Source organism: Tenrec ecaudatus, chromosome X, assembly GCF_050624435.1.
Source record: "Tenrec ecaudatus isolate mTenEca1 chromosome X, mTenEca1.hap1, whole genome shotgun sequence".
NCBI lineage: Eukaryota > Metazoa > Chordata > Mammalia > Afrosoricida > Tenrecidae > Tenrec > Tenrec ecaudatus.
The window spans coordinates 128,126,798-128,143,794 of record NC_134548.1 but is presented as its reverse complement, the minus strand read 5'-3'; the positions used below and the strand labels follow the sequence as shown (position 1 = coordinate 128,143,794).

Sequence of the window (16,997 nt, the reverse complement as noted above, 5' to 3'; positions counted from 1 at the left end):
ATAATGAGGGCAATGAATGTACAGATGTGCTTTATGCAATTGATGGTATGTATGGATTGTGATGAGTTGTATGAGCCCCTAATAAAACGTTTTAAAAATGTGTATCATAGTATCAGTTGTGTTCATGAAAAGTGGGGATTTTTAAGTTAATAAGATATTTTCCTGAAGTTTTTAATGTGTGTAATAAATTTTCTTTACACCCCCATCAACCCAAGTTGTAAACAAAAAGTGAAGGGATGAGAGAACCAGGTAGTGAAGAGAAGACCCACTAACAATGGAGGTAGAAATGAAACCTCAGGTTCAGACCCACATGTCCATAAACCAAAAGAACCACTCTGTCGTTGAGCTGGTTCCGACTCATGAGGCTTTCAGCTCCCGACGACACCCACAGGAACAGCTCTATCCTGTCCCTGTAGGTCCCTATGAGTGGGACATGTCCAAGAAGTATTCCTTAAACTGCCAAGCTAGACCTTATATGCCTTAATCGATTCAGAGGGCAATGTGTGCATTATGCTATAAAACATAATTTAAGAGGCTAAATTAACAAGAAGTTAAACATTCTTAGTCTCAGTAAAATTTTCTCATCCGTGTTTTTGTTGTTGTTCTTCTTCCTGGAATGCAAAAGAGCATTTCCAGTTGCCTTTGCCACTTATCCTATCCCAGACAGCCACCACCTCTGCCCCTTTATTGTTGATCTCACTATGTGTTATGACTAACAAGAATTTATTAATTATGAATAATGACATTTTAATAATAAAAATATTTTTGTGCTTAAAGAGTTTAGAAGATGTATTTTTCTAAAAGGCTGCATTCTCTGACTGCTATTATGTCTGAGTGTTTTGCTTCATGTTATGGTTTGTATACACATACATGAAATTTTATAATTGTTATGTTGTTTTTAGGACGCGTGTCTCCATCACCATCTCAGGAAAGTCTAAATTCATCAAAATCTGATACAGACACAGGGGTATGTTCATTGTTTTATGAAAACTCTTGTAAAATGGTATGGTTTTCTTTGTTGACCCTAAAGTACTTTACTGTTTATCAGAAATTGTGAAAAAACGTAATTAAAAATTAAGGCTTTTGGAGTCAGAAACAAGAGTTGTCTTCTATTAGAATTAGTACATGAAAAATTGGATGTTTAAAAGTAATAACAAACTATTACTCAAGCAGCTAAACTACTGATAGAAACTTAAATACAACATTTCCTTCATGCAAACCCATATTATGTATTTTAAGGCTAGTAATAATGGACACTTGAAAAAGAAGTACTTATGAAAAATGCTGTCTTAAAACAACCAGCTATCTAAGGGAGGTGTCAGCTAAATCCACATGGAAGAAGCACACCAGCCTGTGAGACCCAAGGGTTATAAATTATAAAACCCAAGATCGGGTGTGGGGAGTTGTATTTGAGGTTAAATTCTGAGCACCTGGTTTACAGAAGGCTATGGATGGCAGTGAAATCCCAAAATCCAATTACGGAGTCCCCATGAGAACTAAGCCTCCATTGAATTCCGGTCGACCATTGCCCAGCCATTGCATTGGAAAACGGAATCATTATAGTTTGCTTAACATTTTAACACCTTCTCATTTGTTTCCCCTTTTGACTTGTTTTTAATTTCTACTTTTATTATTTTCTGCTTTCTTTTGTACTGTGCTTTTTCTTTGTTTTTATTGTTGGTGTTTTGTTTTGCGGGGAGTAGGGGGGCTCTGATTTTCTTTTTATGAAATTCAGGATAAGTAAATCTATATAGAAAATAACTAGATTGATATTTTCTTTGGTTATGGCAGGGAGGTTAAGAGAAAAAAGGGAGCTATTAATAATACATAAAAGAATGAAGAAAATGTTCTAAAATTGTAGTAATGATTACACAATTATTTTTACTACATTTAAATCATTGAATTTTATCACATGTGACTTATAAACCAATAAATCTGTTAAAAAATGTAAGTAGTAAAGGAAACAGTCAAAATATTCCCAAATCTTAATTTTTCAATCTTGGTTTAATTGCTTTACCACCATTTCAGGTAGTTTTACATATCTTCCTTGTTTTCACTTAGTCTTAGAGCTGAAAGGTTAAAAACAACAACTAATTTTGAACATAAAAAATAGAATATAAAATGTTATCATAAGTAGTCACCAGTATCTCTTGAGTACTGAGCTGAGATAAACAAGGGAGAACACTACTCCACCCTTACTTTCTGGGATTTCATTGACTTTTGGTGTTTGGCACTACCTTTTCCCCACTCAAAACATACTCCTCATTGTTTCCTGTGATTTCAGTTCTTCTTAGTCTCTTCTTAATGTCTCTCCTCTTCCATTTCTCTTAATGGTGCCCCTGGCCAGGCCATTCTCAGTCTTTTTGTTAGGTGATTTTTTACTTTGCACCTGTATGCTGATGACTCAGTTTGCTCTCTTCAGCCAAACTGACTTCAAATCCCATCAGTCTTTGTTTCTTTTCAATGGTCTAATGTGTTTTAAACAGGAATGAGACTTTACTGTGCATGCTATCTTGAAACCTGCCTTTTTCGCATAACAATATTTAGCTCTATTTCCATAACTGTCATTTTGCTATTGTTATGAATTAGGCGACCCCTGTAAAAAGATTATTGACCCCCAAAGAGGTCTTGACCCAGAGGTTGAGATCCCCTGCTCTAGGGCAAGGTAGAACTGTCTAACTGTCCCTGTGGGTTTCCAAGACTAAATCTTTAAAGGAGTAGAAAGCCTTATTTTTGTCCTGCTTGTGGGTTTGAACTATAGACCGTGTGATCAATAGCCCTTTTCATAATCTACTATGCCATTTCATATTCTTAACCAACCTCATTTTACCGATGAAGAAAAGCTGGCTTGAGCTGTTTGGTTAAGTTGCCAATTTAACACAATTGGTAAATATAGCACCAGAAGTAGAACTCGGCTCTTATCGGCCTATATGGGTTATGTTTGTAACCATCATGTTCCACCACACTATTGGCATCTTGAGATCTGAGATTGCATCGTCCGTTAGGCCATAAGTACTTACAGAGTGCTTTCTAGGTATTAGCACTCTGCTCTAGAAGCTGAGGACTTAGCAACCAGCAAAAATGAACAAAAACTTCAGGGTTTTTTGGTGCTTAAGCTCTGTAAATTCTAGTGGAAGGAGACTGAGAAACAAGATAAGTAAGTAGTAAAGTTATCAAAGGTGATAGGCTACATGAGAGGGGAGGGGGCAGATAGAGTGGAGCCAAAGGGATCAATAAGATAGACAAGTAAAGCTTCATGGAGAGGTTGTCATTTTAAGCAAACCTGGAAGGAAGGAAGTGAGGGAGTAGGAAAGGAAGGGGTAGAGAATGGGCATAGGCCGCAATGGGGTGTCGGAGCAGGGACACCTTTGCAAGGACTTGAGATTGTCCTCCAAGAAACATGAAGTCCAAAGGAGAGTTGTTTTTAACAAAGAATAATGTAATCAGATGTCTGTTTTCAAAGGATCAGTCCAGCTGTTATACTGAGAATAAATAAACTCTTAAGAGTGGCCGTTGTGCAGCCTCTGAAACCCACAGAGGCAATCGACGCTATCTTATAGGGTCGTTATGAGTCAGAAGCAACTAGGCAGCAGGGAGTAAGTGAGAGGGAAGAGTGTCCCTTGAGACTTACCCTAGTCCCGACCCTTTCTGCCCCTTCATTGTTGATCTTGGTACTTACTAAGACTAATAATTTATTCGCTATAAATAATGAGGCAATAAGAGCAGATAGAAACAAGTCTTTTGGGATATCCCCTCACAGAAGGGTTACAAGGGAGGGAAAAGCCAGCCAGGGTACAGTATAGCACTGACAATACACACAACGTTTCTCTAGTTCTTAAATGCTCTTCCCCGTCCCCTCCACCCCACTATCATGACCCCAGTTCTACTTTACCAATCTGGCTAGACCTAAGCATGTACACTAGTACATATAGGAGCTCTCGATACCCAGAATCCAGGACAGATAAACCCCTCAGGGCCAATAATGGCAGTAGTGATACCATGAGGTTACTGGGAAGGTGGGCGTAGAAAGGGGGGGGACTAACAACAGAAACGTGGGTGAAGGGAGACAGCAGATGAAAATAAAAATAATGTATAAATTATCAAGGGTTAACAAGGGTGGGGGAGGGAGGGAGAAAAAGAGGAGCCTATACCAAGGGTTCAAGTAGAAGGAAAATGTTTTGCAAATGTTTGAAGGCAACATATGTACAAAAGGGCTTGATACAATTGATGTATGGATTGTTGTAAGAGTCCCCAATAAAATGATTTATTAAAATAAAATAGTAAAAACAAGTATTTTTGGTACTTTAGTTATGCTTCTCTTGTTTAGAAAATATTTTTTCCAGAGTACTATATTCTGTAATAATTAGTTGTTACTGTGTCGTGATTTTGGTGTTCCAAATAGTCAGCACAATAATTGCTGCATAACCCACAGATTACCATGGAGTTGGTTCTAACTAATGGTAACTCATAGTTTCCAAGGCAATATAAGTCTTTTTGAGAGCAGTATCAAAAGCTCACATGTTTCACAGCAATTTAACATCAAAATCACATATGTAGATAATAAAAATATTTAAATCTGGATTGGACATTAGATTACAGATTAATATTTTAGAAGTGTGGTACTGGCATGGTGGCTCAGCAATTAAGAATGTGAATGCTAACTGAGACATCCACAAGCCAAATCCATTAGCTCGCCCCTGGGGAAATACATGGCAGTCTGCTTCCAGAAAGACTTACAGCCTTTGGAACCATATGGGGTACTTCTCTCTCTTCCGTAACATAGCTATGAGTCAAAGTCAACTCAATGCCAGCAGAGGTTCGGTTTTTTTACATGGTATAGTCATTATGTTTTAAAAGAGGCTTACCAGAAACAACTAATGAAGTGGTTACTGCTAGAACTAATGGTATTTAGATTTTGTTTTAAAATGCCTCTACAAAAATAAGCAGATGTTGGGAAACTGATAAAATATGATAAATATATTGACAATTATTAAATCAGGTGATAGATACAAACAGGTTTTTTAAGTCCTATGTACATTTACATGTATTTGAAACATCTATGGTAAGTCAGAAATATATAGAGGAAAAATTACATTTTTATAATTTTACTTTTGATAGTTTATCACAAGAAAATAATCAGATATATATGATATATACTAATATATACTATATATTAGTATATATACTAATGATTAGTGTATATCTATACTAGTATATATAATTAGTATTTGTATATACTGATTTACATATTAGTTATCCTATATACTCGAGTATAAGTCAACCCGAATATACATCAAGGCACCTAATAGTACCACAAGAACTGCATTTTAAATGTGCTAAAAAACGCAGCTTATACCCGAGTATATCCGGTATCTTAAAACCAGTTGTCATCAACTCAACCCCAGCACATGATGATTCCAGGGCTAATTTTTGCACCGATCTCCAGACCTTTCTTCTGAGGCACACTCTGAGTAGGCCTGAGCCTACACGTTTTTTATTAGCAGCCGAGAATGCATGTTTGTAATATGCACCATCCAGGGACTCGTTGGTGTTCTACAGTAGCTAAAACTTGAACAATCTAAATATTAACAGACAATAGAAACTAGTGTAATCCGTGTAGTAGAACACTATGAAGTCCTTAAATGGTTTCACAAGATTACTTAATGACATTTTTAAATGTACCAAGAAAATGTAAAGAAAAAAAATAGAGTGGAAAGCAAGGCAGAATACTGTCCCAATTTTGACCCCGAAAGTCTCCATAAAAAGTTACTGATAGGGGAATTAAAGGAAATTAACTAAATTAGTAGTAAGTTTATTTCGAGGTGGTAGGACTTTAGGTGGTTTTTATTTGATTCTTTCTACTTCTCTGTATTATTTTCCAGTTTTTAAATCAACTTACCTAATTTTATTCAAGTCCAACAACAGAAAGGGGTTATGAAAATGTCAGGTGTAATCCTTTTGTTTGGACCCAGTCATATTCCTTATACGGAGATCAGGAAATAGTCAAATAAGGAGAAAATGCATATCCTGAAATGCTTATGGAATTGATTTTTATATTAGGGAAAATAACGGAAATACCAAAATGGCCAACAAATGGAAAATGCTCCAGTTATGGTACATCTATCTCATGCAGTCAGTTCTTTTTCCCCCAAAAAAGGAACTAAATACAGGAATTGTTTGTGGTTTCATAAAAAGGAAGATAGCAAATTATGTACATAATATGATCTCAATTCTGTTTTTAATCAAATATTAAAGACAACCAACATGGTAGTACATTATAGATGATTTTAATGTGTCTACTTTATTTCTGAATTGCTTATACTGAGCACATATTGCTTTATAATTAAAAAGACAGTCAAAATGTTAGTATATTATGTGACTTTAATTTTAATTCTAGTTTCTATATTTCCTAAACTTTCTAAAAAAAGAGCATCTGTTACATTGTAGTTTTTTAAAAACATTACTTAAATGCCTCAGAAAAGGGGAGAGTGGAGGGAGAAAGAAATGGACACTTAGGAGTAGAGGAGCCTCAGAAAGGATGCTAATGAAAACGAAGTGAAAGAAATAGCTGGGTTTTCTGTAACGAGGCAAGCCTGTTGAGTTTTGTGTCTTCCAGCTTTGCTTATTAGTCTGGCGACAGAATTCGGGTGAGTAATCGCCATCATCTAGGATTTAGGAGTCCATGATGCTGTTTCTCCTCCATCACAGTTGATGGGAAAGATGCTTTTGCCAACAGTAAAGTTTCTAAACAATAAGAGTAGTAGCTTGTATGTCTCTCTGTGGCCACTATCCTAATGATGACCCTTAAACTTGCCAACTGCTCTTCCTGCCTCAGTCTGTCCCTCCCACTCCTACATTAGCGCCCAGAGTTCTCTCTAAAGTACTAGTCAAAAGGTGTTGCTTCGTCTGTGTTAGCTGTCCACTGCCTTCGAATAGCTGAACTTTGAAGCCACCAACTTGGGGCTCTTTTAGGTTGTGGGCTAAACATAACTTTCCACCCTGATCCCCTCCGTATCCTTTTCAGTTTTTTGCTTGCGTGTTGTTCTTTTTTTCCCCAATCTTTATTTTAGCATTCTCTGTATCCCAGCTTTGCTACCGCTCCATATTTTGTGCTAAAACAGTGGTTCTCTGTGTAAGGGAACAACATGGGACCCAAAATGGTGGTGAGGGGGGAGTGGCAGGCCTGGTAGGGAATGATCAAGGGTAAGGTTACTTAAGGAAGAGGTATAGCTGTAACACAGATGGGGATGGAGCATGGTAGTAGGGCAGGAGGAAAGTCAAGGGAGATGGAGGAAAGAGCTAGGAGTCAAAGGGCATTTATAGAGGTCTAGACAAAGACATGTACATGCAAATATATACATATGAGGATGGGGAAATAGATCTATGTGTCTAGATTTATAGGTTTAGTATTAAGGTGGCGAAAGGACCTTGGGCCTCTACTCAAGCACTCCCTCGATGCATGAATACTTTCTTTTATTAAATTGGCACTCTACGATGCTCACCCTCAGGACACAACTGCTGAAGCTAAAGTGGGTGAACAAGTAAATGTGGTGAAGAAAGCTGATGGTGCCCGGCTATCAAAAGAGATAGTGTCTGAGGTCTTAAAGTCTGGAAGATAAACAAGCAGCCATCTAGCTCAGAAGCAAAAAGCCCACATGGAAGAACACACCAGCCTGTGTGATCACGTAGTCCCGAAGGGATCAGTTATCAGGCATCAAAGAACAAAAAAACATATCATTGGGTGCACACCTCTATGATAAGATTGCCAAAGACAAGCAGGTGCATAAGCAAATGTGGCGAAGAAAGCTGATGGTGCCCGGCTATCGAAAGAGATCGTGTCTGGGGTCTTAAAGGCTTGAAGGTGAATAAGCGGCCATCTAGCTAAGAAGCAAAAAAGTCCACATGGAAAAAGCACACCAGCCTGTGCGATCACGAGGTGCCAAAGGGACCAGGTATAAGGCATCATCCAAATATATATATATATATACCATAGTGAATGAAGGGGGAAGTGCTGAGTGGAGACCCAAAGCCCATTTGTCGGCCACTGGAGATCCCCTCATAGAGGGGTCTAGGGGAGAAGATGGGTCAGTCAAGGTGCGATGAAGTACCAATGAAGAACACAGTTTTCCCCCAGATCCTGGATGCTTCCTCCCCCCAACTACCATGATCCAAATTCTACCTTGCAAGACTGGATAGAGCAGAGGTTGTACACTGGTGCAGATAGGAGCTGGAGTCACAGGGAGTCCAGGGTGGATGATACCTTCAGGACCAGGGGTATGAGGGGCGATACTGGGAGAGTAGAAGGTGAGTGGGTTGTAAAGGGGGAACCGATTACAAGGATCTACATGTGACCTCCTCCCTGGAAGACGGACAGCAGAGAAGGGGGTGAAGGGAGACTCCGGATATGACAAAATAACAATATATAAATTATCAAGGGTTCATGAGGGAGGGGGAAGCGGGGAGAGAGGGGAAAAAAGAGGACCTGATGCTAAGGGCTTAAGTGGAGAGCAAATGCTTTGAAAATGATGAGGGCAAAGAATGTACAGATGTGCTTTATACAATTGATGTATGTATATGTATGGATTGTGATAAGAGTTTTATGAGCCCCTAATAAAATGTTTTAAAAAAAAAACAACAGTGGTTCTCAACCATGACCCCTTTGGCGGTTGAACTACCTTTCACTGGGGTCACCTGATTCATAACAGTAGAAAAATTACAGTGATGAAGTGGCAAGTAAAATATTTTTATGGTTGGGGGGGTCACCACAACATGAGGAACTGTGTTAAAGTGTCAGGGCATTAGGAAGGTTGAGAATTGAAATGTTTGAGGGTCAAACAAGTTAGATGAATTGTATCCCCACTTTGGTTCTGCTGTATACAGGTGGCTTGATGCCCTCTATGAGGTTACTTTAATCTCTGTAAACGTCCCCTGATTTCTTCATGCTCATAATGTTAGTACCTCCTTCCGAGCTAGCAGAGGAGTCATCCAGGTTATGAATGCAGAAGCCTGTGATAACCTGCATGCATGGCACACAGGGCAGTACTTTCTACCTATCTCTGTCAGGATGCTTTTGAGTTCAATTAACAGATACCCAACTGAGAGTATCTTAGACAATGAGCAATGAAGCCTGGAGGTAAGGCCGTCGTTCCAGGGTTGCTTAGTGCAGCAGCTCAGCCATATCAGGGACACAGGGGTCTCCCATCTTTCTGCCTCACTCTTCACCTCTTGTTTTCTTGGGCTTGTTCCCGTAGTGGTCCACAGAAAGCTGTTAGAATCTTATGTGTCTCAGGCAAACAACAGTGTTCAGAGACAGAAAAGGGTGAAGTCCCTATTATATGTCCCTTTCTCAGACCTAAAATATATCTGGAAACTTCCGCTTCACCTCCTCCCTGCCTTTACCCTGTAATGGTTCCCTTGTGTCTAAATGGCAAGCATTGTAGCATATGCCTGTGTCTAAACCAGGCGTCGCTGGGAAATGGAATGAATAGCTCAGAACAATCTTGATTCACTCCCTGGTGCTGGCTCCCTTTCAAGTTTCCTGAAGGAGTAAATGTTCAGAAAAAGACCTAGTCGAGGCCATTAGGGAGGAAAAAGATTGTGGTGGCACAATGTTTTCAGGAGTGGCCCTAGTCTGTTGCAGCAGGGAAATAAAAAGAATAGCCTCAGAGAGCGTGGAATGATCGTGGGCAACGATTTGGGTCACCTCACACAAAATGAGCAGACAGTTGGGGTGGGAAGAGTCAGAAATATTTTTCTTTTGCACCTCCATTTTACAGCTTCTCTTTCTGCCTAACCAGGTCTGCAGTGGAGCCGACGAAGACCCTGATGATAAAAATGCGCCATTTCGGCAGCGCCCCTTTTGCAAATATAAAGGGCATACTGCTGATCTTCTTGACCTTTCATGGTCCAAAGTAAGAAATCCTATTTTCATTGCATATGAATTCTAAGTAACTGTGACTTTTAGGATAAAACCAAATGTTTCATCTGTGCGATTGTCACACCGTCCAGTGTTTGAATGTTCATTTTTACACACACACTGTGGGAGTTACCTATAAATCTAAGTCAAAAAGAAACATCAGTTTAAACTAATAAAAATATTTCTATTATTAAAAGACTTCTATCTGAATCTTTGTATATTTGATAAGCAGTAACTTGGCAAACTAACCTTAACAAAAAGGATGGACTACTGAGGCCAAAAGAAATAATGTGAGGGTTATGCCTGACCTCCTCCAGCTCCCAAGATCAATTGCCACAAGGCATGCCTCCCCACTACATCTCCTTCTGGGACCTATTCTGGTACCAACCCTGCCTCCCATGTACTCTCTACATTTTGCAAATATAAAGGACACGCTGCTGATCTTCTTGACCCTTCATGGTCCAAAATTGGTTTTGATCATCTGTTGCTATGGCCACACAGAACCCAAAGACAATACTCACGATTATGGAATTTATTACGGAAGTTAACAGGTTACGATCCAGCGTCAGAAATACTCAGTATACAGTTGTTCAGTCAGGACAGTCTCTTTTCTGCCATTCCCTCGGGTGGGCTTCTCTCTGGTGCTCACAGCCTCTTAGCCCAGCCTCTGCTTCTGCAATGCTACAAAGCATGGTAGGGCTGCCATTGAAAGCTCAAAGGGCATGTCACTTCACCATAAGCTTCAGCCAGAAGGCACTCAGCTCCACCTCAATAGGTCAACATAACTTTCATAAGCCAGCCTCAAAGCATGCAACTTTATTTGCTCTTTGGGTCAGGAAATTCATACCACTCTGTTTCATGTTCTGACTTCTGGTTCTGTTGCTGGTCCTCTGGTGTCAAAGCTGTCTCCTGGCTCAGGGAGCTTCAATGCACAAGGGATATCAGTGTCCAAAGATGCACTGTACTCCTTCCTGGCTCTTCTCTTTTGCTGATAGTGAGAGTCCCCCCACTGCTTCTGAGATGGCTGTTCTTATACCCAGGAGAATAGCAATCACAATTAAAACCCTGTTAAACAGTAACTCACAGCTGAATCATTTAATCCAATCAGTGTCTTCTCCCATCTTCATACCCAGACCCATCAAGAAAATGAAGGTCATTTGTGAGCGTTACAAAGGCTATGGCTGGAAGACTCATTAAATAACGCATTGCATTGCAACTACGAAAGTGAAATCTGATCAAGCTAATCAACACTCCTTTGCAGCTAGTTGGCTGAATGGTGCAATTTCTGCTTTGGGTTTTTAAATTGTAATCTATAAATCCATTGTGAATCTTCATTTTGTGACACACAGCCCCCACCTTTAGAGCAAAATTATTTCAGAAACAAAGGGGCTATTTTGCTACCAATTAGATATCTTAGCAGTTTTGCCAAACTTTGAAGAGCTATTTTAAATTTTATGTACTGTGTTCTGGCATGGAGCACATGTCAGATTTTGTGCATAATTACATTATGCATAATGGTGTTGCATTCGTGGACAAAAAGGCTCTATTTTGAAGCACTATGCTGTGCAATGGGATAATGTCTATCCACTTACCAAAAAAATTCAATCAGTACGAATATTATTCAAATTTATGCACCAACCGCTAAAGCCTAGTGATAAAGAAATTTGAAGTCTACTGACATCTTTGGTCTGTAATTGATCAATCAGGTAATCAAGAGTCATTGATAATTATTGGTGATTGGAATGCAATTGTTGAAACCAGAGAGGAAGAACAGTAGTTGCAAAATATAGCTTTGGTGACACAGACTAAGGTGGAGATTACATTATAGAATTTTGCAAGACCAACTAGACAGGAAAGAAAAGATCAAAATGCATATCAGAATAGATGCTGAAATAGGTACTTATGCAAATAGAACAAAGGAATAAATAGTTTTAAAATCAGAGAAGGCATGTGTCAAGATTATATCCTCTCACCATACTTATTCAATCTGTATGCTGAGCAAATAAGCAGAGAAGCTGGATTATATGAAGGATTGTAAGCGTCAGGATTGGAGGAAGCCTTATTAAGACCCTGTGATATACAGGTGACACACCTTGCTTGCTGAAAGTGAAGAGGACTCGAAGCATTTGCTGATAGATATCAAGGATTGCAGCCTGCAGGATGTGAAGAACAGCCATCTCAGAAGCAGTGGGGGACTCTCACTATCAGCAAAAGAGAAGAAAACATAAAACATTAAAAAAAGAAAACATAAATCCTCACAACTGGACTAATATCGAACATCATGATAAAAGGAGAAAAAACTGAAGTTGTCAGGGATTTCTTCTGCTTGGATATGTGAAGGGGTTCCCCACCCGCCACCACCAAAAAAAAAAAAATAACGGATAAAAGCTCTTCTGGGCAGAGCTTTCATTTTCCCACTAGGTGAGCATTGAGCAACTCGCTCCAAGTTAGTACACCTAGTGGCGCCGCCTGGGAAGATTTTCTCTGGTCACAGTGATTTTTTTTGTAAATGCAGTTTTACTCAAACCTTCATTTTTTTGTAATGGCCGGGTATGGCTGTGAAATTTGGTTTCTTGCTGGGGAAAAATGCCACATTTTTCTTTTGTGATGTTGAACTGTTGTGATGTTGAACACAGCTTACAAGGACAGCACTATAGGAAAAACTCAAGTGTATGAGTACTTTTCTCATTCAATAACAGGTGAAATGTCAATTGATAACAAACCTCGTTCTGGAGGTCAGTCAACTTCACAACTTGTACATTTGGTGTTCATCCCACCAGGTCAGACTGTTAATCAAGTCTTTTATTTAGAGATTCTGAAAAGATAGTGTAACAGTGTGTGACCAAAAAAGGCCTGATTTGTGGCAGACGGGAGACTGGTTTTTCCACCATGACAATGCACCTGCTCATAACAGCCATCGCAGTGTGCCAGTTTTTGGCAAAAAAATGGCATGCCTCTCTTGCCCCTGAGCTTGCTCACTGTGACTTCTTTTTGTTTTTGAAAATTAAGAGGGACATGAAAAGATAGCAATTTGATGATATAAAAGTTGGTAAAGAATGAAACGAGGGAGTTGCTGTCAGCCATCCAAACTAATGAGTTTGAAAAAATGTTTCCGAAAATGGAAACACAGATTTGACCAATGTATTGAGCATAATGGAGAGTACTTTGAAAGTAATAAGGTTGTTTTGTTAACAAAAATTAAATGCATAGCTTTGGGGAAAAACTCCATTTGGGGGGAGTGGTACTCCTTGTATAATCAGTGCCCTGGAGAACAGCCTTCGGAATCTTAAAAGGCTTTACATTGTGTAAATCTGCTGTGTAAAACCTCTTTAAAGTGCTGAAAAACAAGGTTGTTATTTTGAGGACTATGTTGTTCCTGACCAAAGCCCTGGTATTTTCACTTGCCTCACATGCATGTGAAAGTTGAATATTGAATAAAGAAGACTGAGGAAAATTCAATATTTTAAAAATTATCATGCTGGTGAAGAATATTGAAAGTACCAGGAGCTGCCAGAAGAACAAACAAATCTGTCTTGGACCAAGTACAGCCAGAATGCTCCTTAAAAGCAAAGCTGACAGGACTTGGTCTTCATATACTTTAGGACTGTTAACAGGGGATACCTGTACCTGAAGGAGGACATCGTGCCTGGTAATGTTGAATCGCAGAGAAAACGAGGAAGGCCTTCAACAAGATGGATTGCTTGGCACAGTGGCTCCGACAATGGGCGCAAACATAGGATAGTGCAGGACTAAGCAGGGTTTCATTCTTGTACATAGAGTCACGATGCCTCATAACCCACATGAAGGCACCTAACAACAACAATAACAAACTTTCCGCTTTCTTTGTATGAAAATGTCAGTATCATCATCTAAATTCCATTAAGAATTTAGGGCGAGGCAAGCATTGCATAAAAGCCTTAAATTGAGGAAAAAAAGTTAATTGAGTTTATAAAATAACTCCACTGAAACCAGTGATGTCGTTAACATTTTAACTGTATTAGGGGAAACCCTAAATTTTGAATTATTCAATTTATGAATTGGTGCACCTATCATAACTTTTTAGATATTCTGAACGTTTTTCCTAACCCACTTGTTATAATGTCTTGCTCTTTGTTAACAAGCTTGGTCCTCACATTGGTTACAGGTAGTCTCATTTTTTAAATGAATCATGCTATTGTACTCCTTCCCTGCCCATTTCATTTCAATGAGTTCTGAGAAGATGGAAATCTAAGATGTCCTTAATCTGATAATCACATTCATCTGGAATAAGTCTGTAGCACATAAAGAATCTTGAATTCACTTTCATAATGCAAGCAATTTTTTTTCGTGCAATGCCACATTAACTGGAAGACATTGGCTCTCCCGTGACCACCTTCTTGTCAAAATCAACATGTTTTCTTTGAACTCCTTATACTTAACCTTTCTGTGGCATTTGTTGATTTGATGCTATTGATCTTTCTGAAAATGCTCCTCTTACCTTTGAAACCCTGTGCTTGTTGGTTTTCTTCCAGTCTCTCTGACTTCTCCCCTCACTTCCTTCGTGGAGGCAGCAGTAAATAGTCAAAAGGGCCTGAATCTTTAAAAGAGGATATTGGGATTTGACCTCAGATATTTCCATTTACGGGAACTCTAGTGGCACACTGGTTAAGGGCCTGACTGCTAGCTGAAGGGTCAATGGTTATAACACTCCAAGGGAGAAAGATGTGCGAGTCTGCTTCTGTAAATGTTATAGCCCTAGCAGCCCTGAAGTGTTGATACCGACTCATAGCGACCCCTATAGGGCAAAGTAAAAGTTCCCTGTGAGTTTATGAGACTGTAACTCTGTACGGGAGTCAAAAGCCCTGTCATTCTCCCAAGAGGTAGCTGGTAGTTTTGAATTTCCAACCTTGTGGACGTAAGCACCATGCTATTGGGGGAGGGGGGTACTCCTGTAACCGGCTGTCTACAAAGTACTTTACTTTGACTCCAGACATTTGTACTGATCACTGTTTTGTTGTCACTTGCCTAAAGGCAAATAGCTGGGAAGTAGGATGGTCAGGATCGCAACAAAATGACTCTTCTGATAATTCACCTACCTCACATGGTTTCTCTAGAGTACTAAGAGCAGTACTTATATATCAAAATACTCAATATATGTCATTGTTACCTTGATGTGCTTAATAACTTAAACCACACTCCAAAAAACTAGGATCTTATTTGAATGTGTTGCATGGTTCAGTTCTCTATTTGACTAAACGATGTTTAGAAGTTAAACAGCTTTTGACAGATGGGTATTTGGTTCTGAATGATGGTCCATCCATCATATTGCCTGAATCAGTTAGTTACCAGTACTCTCTTCTAGTTTTGAAAATTCGATAATGTATTCTGAGACACTTGACAAATTCTAACTACCTTGCCTAGGATGTGACTTGTCATTCCCATGCTGCGTTATAGGACAGTTTTTTTTAAAGACATTGCAAGTGGCATTTAGGGATCCAAATGCGAGTTGAAGTTCACCAGTATTATCAATATGAAACAAAGTGAATCGATGTCTTGTATTCAGAGCTATGACAACTACTCCAAACCTGACTAAAGTCACTGCCTCGAGTCCGTGTGGGCTTTGCCCTCTGCCTGGGGCACAGTCAGCTTCTTTGGACATGCATCAGAAGATCTGCTCTACCCCAATTTCAGAATAAATAATGTGAACAAGTGTTCAAATCAATGAACTATGGTAATTGTTTAGGGAGAAGAAAAAAAGAGATCTTCAAAGTGAAATGAATAGTCTTGTTCTATCTAATGTGGCATATGAAGATCATTACAAACCTCTTACAGCACATCTTGAAAGCTCATTTTTCTTGTGTGAATAGGTTCATGGGTTCTTTTTCTCTTAGGGTGGTAAACTAATCAATGTCCTTTTCTCCACAGAACTACTTTCTGCTGTCTTCTTCAATGGATAAAACCGTCAGGTTGTGGCATATTTCCAGACGAGAATGTCTTTGCTGCTTTCAACATATAGATTTTGTCACTGCCATAGCTTTTCATCCAAGAGTAAGTATTAGGTATCCCTTTTGTTGTTGCTGTTACACTCTTAGGACATGAGGCGACCTGGCTTCTCTAGAGGAAAATAGGCTACCTACTGCTGCCCAGTCCGTTCTTCTCATTGTGACACTGTTGGACAGGGTAGAACTGCAGCCTCATCTCTCTCCCACAGAGCAGCTGGTGGTTAAACCGTCAACCTTGCGGTTAGCAGCCCACCGTATAACCCACTGCACAACCAGGCCACCTTAACTAGACTACAAATGATCCACAGCCATATAGTTAAAAACAACTTAATTCAGGGTTTCATTGCTGTATAATTAATGAAGGAAGTAAATATTTAGCTAAGCTGACTGAACGTGGATTATTGTATTCTAAATATACAGTAAAAAGTTATTAAAATAATTTCTGAGCCATGACAAGGTATAGATAAAAATAAAGGCATCCTATTAAAGATCAGAGATGTTGAAGATGGGAAAAGTTGGTAGATGGATAAAAAGCAAGAGAAAAATGTAGGTGGGAAAATTGGGAGAGGAGGTGGAAAGAGGAAAGCCTATAAGAATCGAAACCAAAATTCAGTTGTAAGAGATGCTTAGTTCCTATCACTTGTCAAAGTGTTGTGCAATCAATGTCATTTCTCATTCATTTGCAACGGCTATATTACCTTTTGTCCCCACTGTATAAGCGCAGGGGAAGTTACCGGCTGAAGCTGACTGCTAATAACTATATTAAAATATATGAACTTAGAGCAGACCCACCAGCTTTCACATTGATGAGTACATTCCCAGTCATATCCTCCTCTGTGTAGGGTTAACACCCATTATCTTTTTTCCTATTGCCATTTTAAAATTTAATTATTTAAAAGCATATATTAAGAATCTGCAACCTGAAATATTTTCCCGTGCATCATTATCACTTCCACCCATTTTCAAATGTTTTTCAACACTCCAAAGAGAAACTCACCATCCTTTAAGTAATAACTCCCTATGTTCTCCCCTTGTCCCTCATAACCACTGGCAAACTTTGGTCTCTATGCATTTACCTGGTAAGTGTAGTTATGCAATAC

General features: G+C 39.2%; 1 protein-coding gene across 1 annotated transcript in view; it reads left to right on the top strand.

Moving 5' to 3' along the window:
- WDR44 (WD repeat domain 44) overlaps window positions 1–16,997 on the top strand; it is a 97,853-nt gene that overhangs the window by 70,670 nt on the left and 10,186 nt on the right. Inside the window, exons 12-14 of the mRNA XM_075538518.1 lie at window positions 903–967; window positions 9,798–9,911; window positions 15,821–15,943. Coding sequence (XP_075394633.1) covers window positions 903–967; window positions 9,798–9,911; window positions 15,821–15,943 — 302 coding nt within the window. The remainder of the gene's footprint in view (window positions 1–902; window positions 968–9,797; window positions 9,912–15,820; window positions 15,944–16,997) is intronic.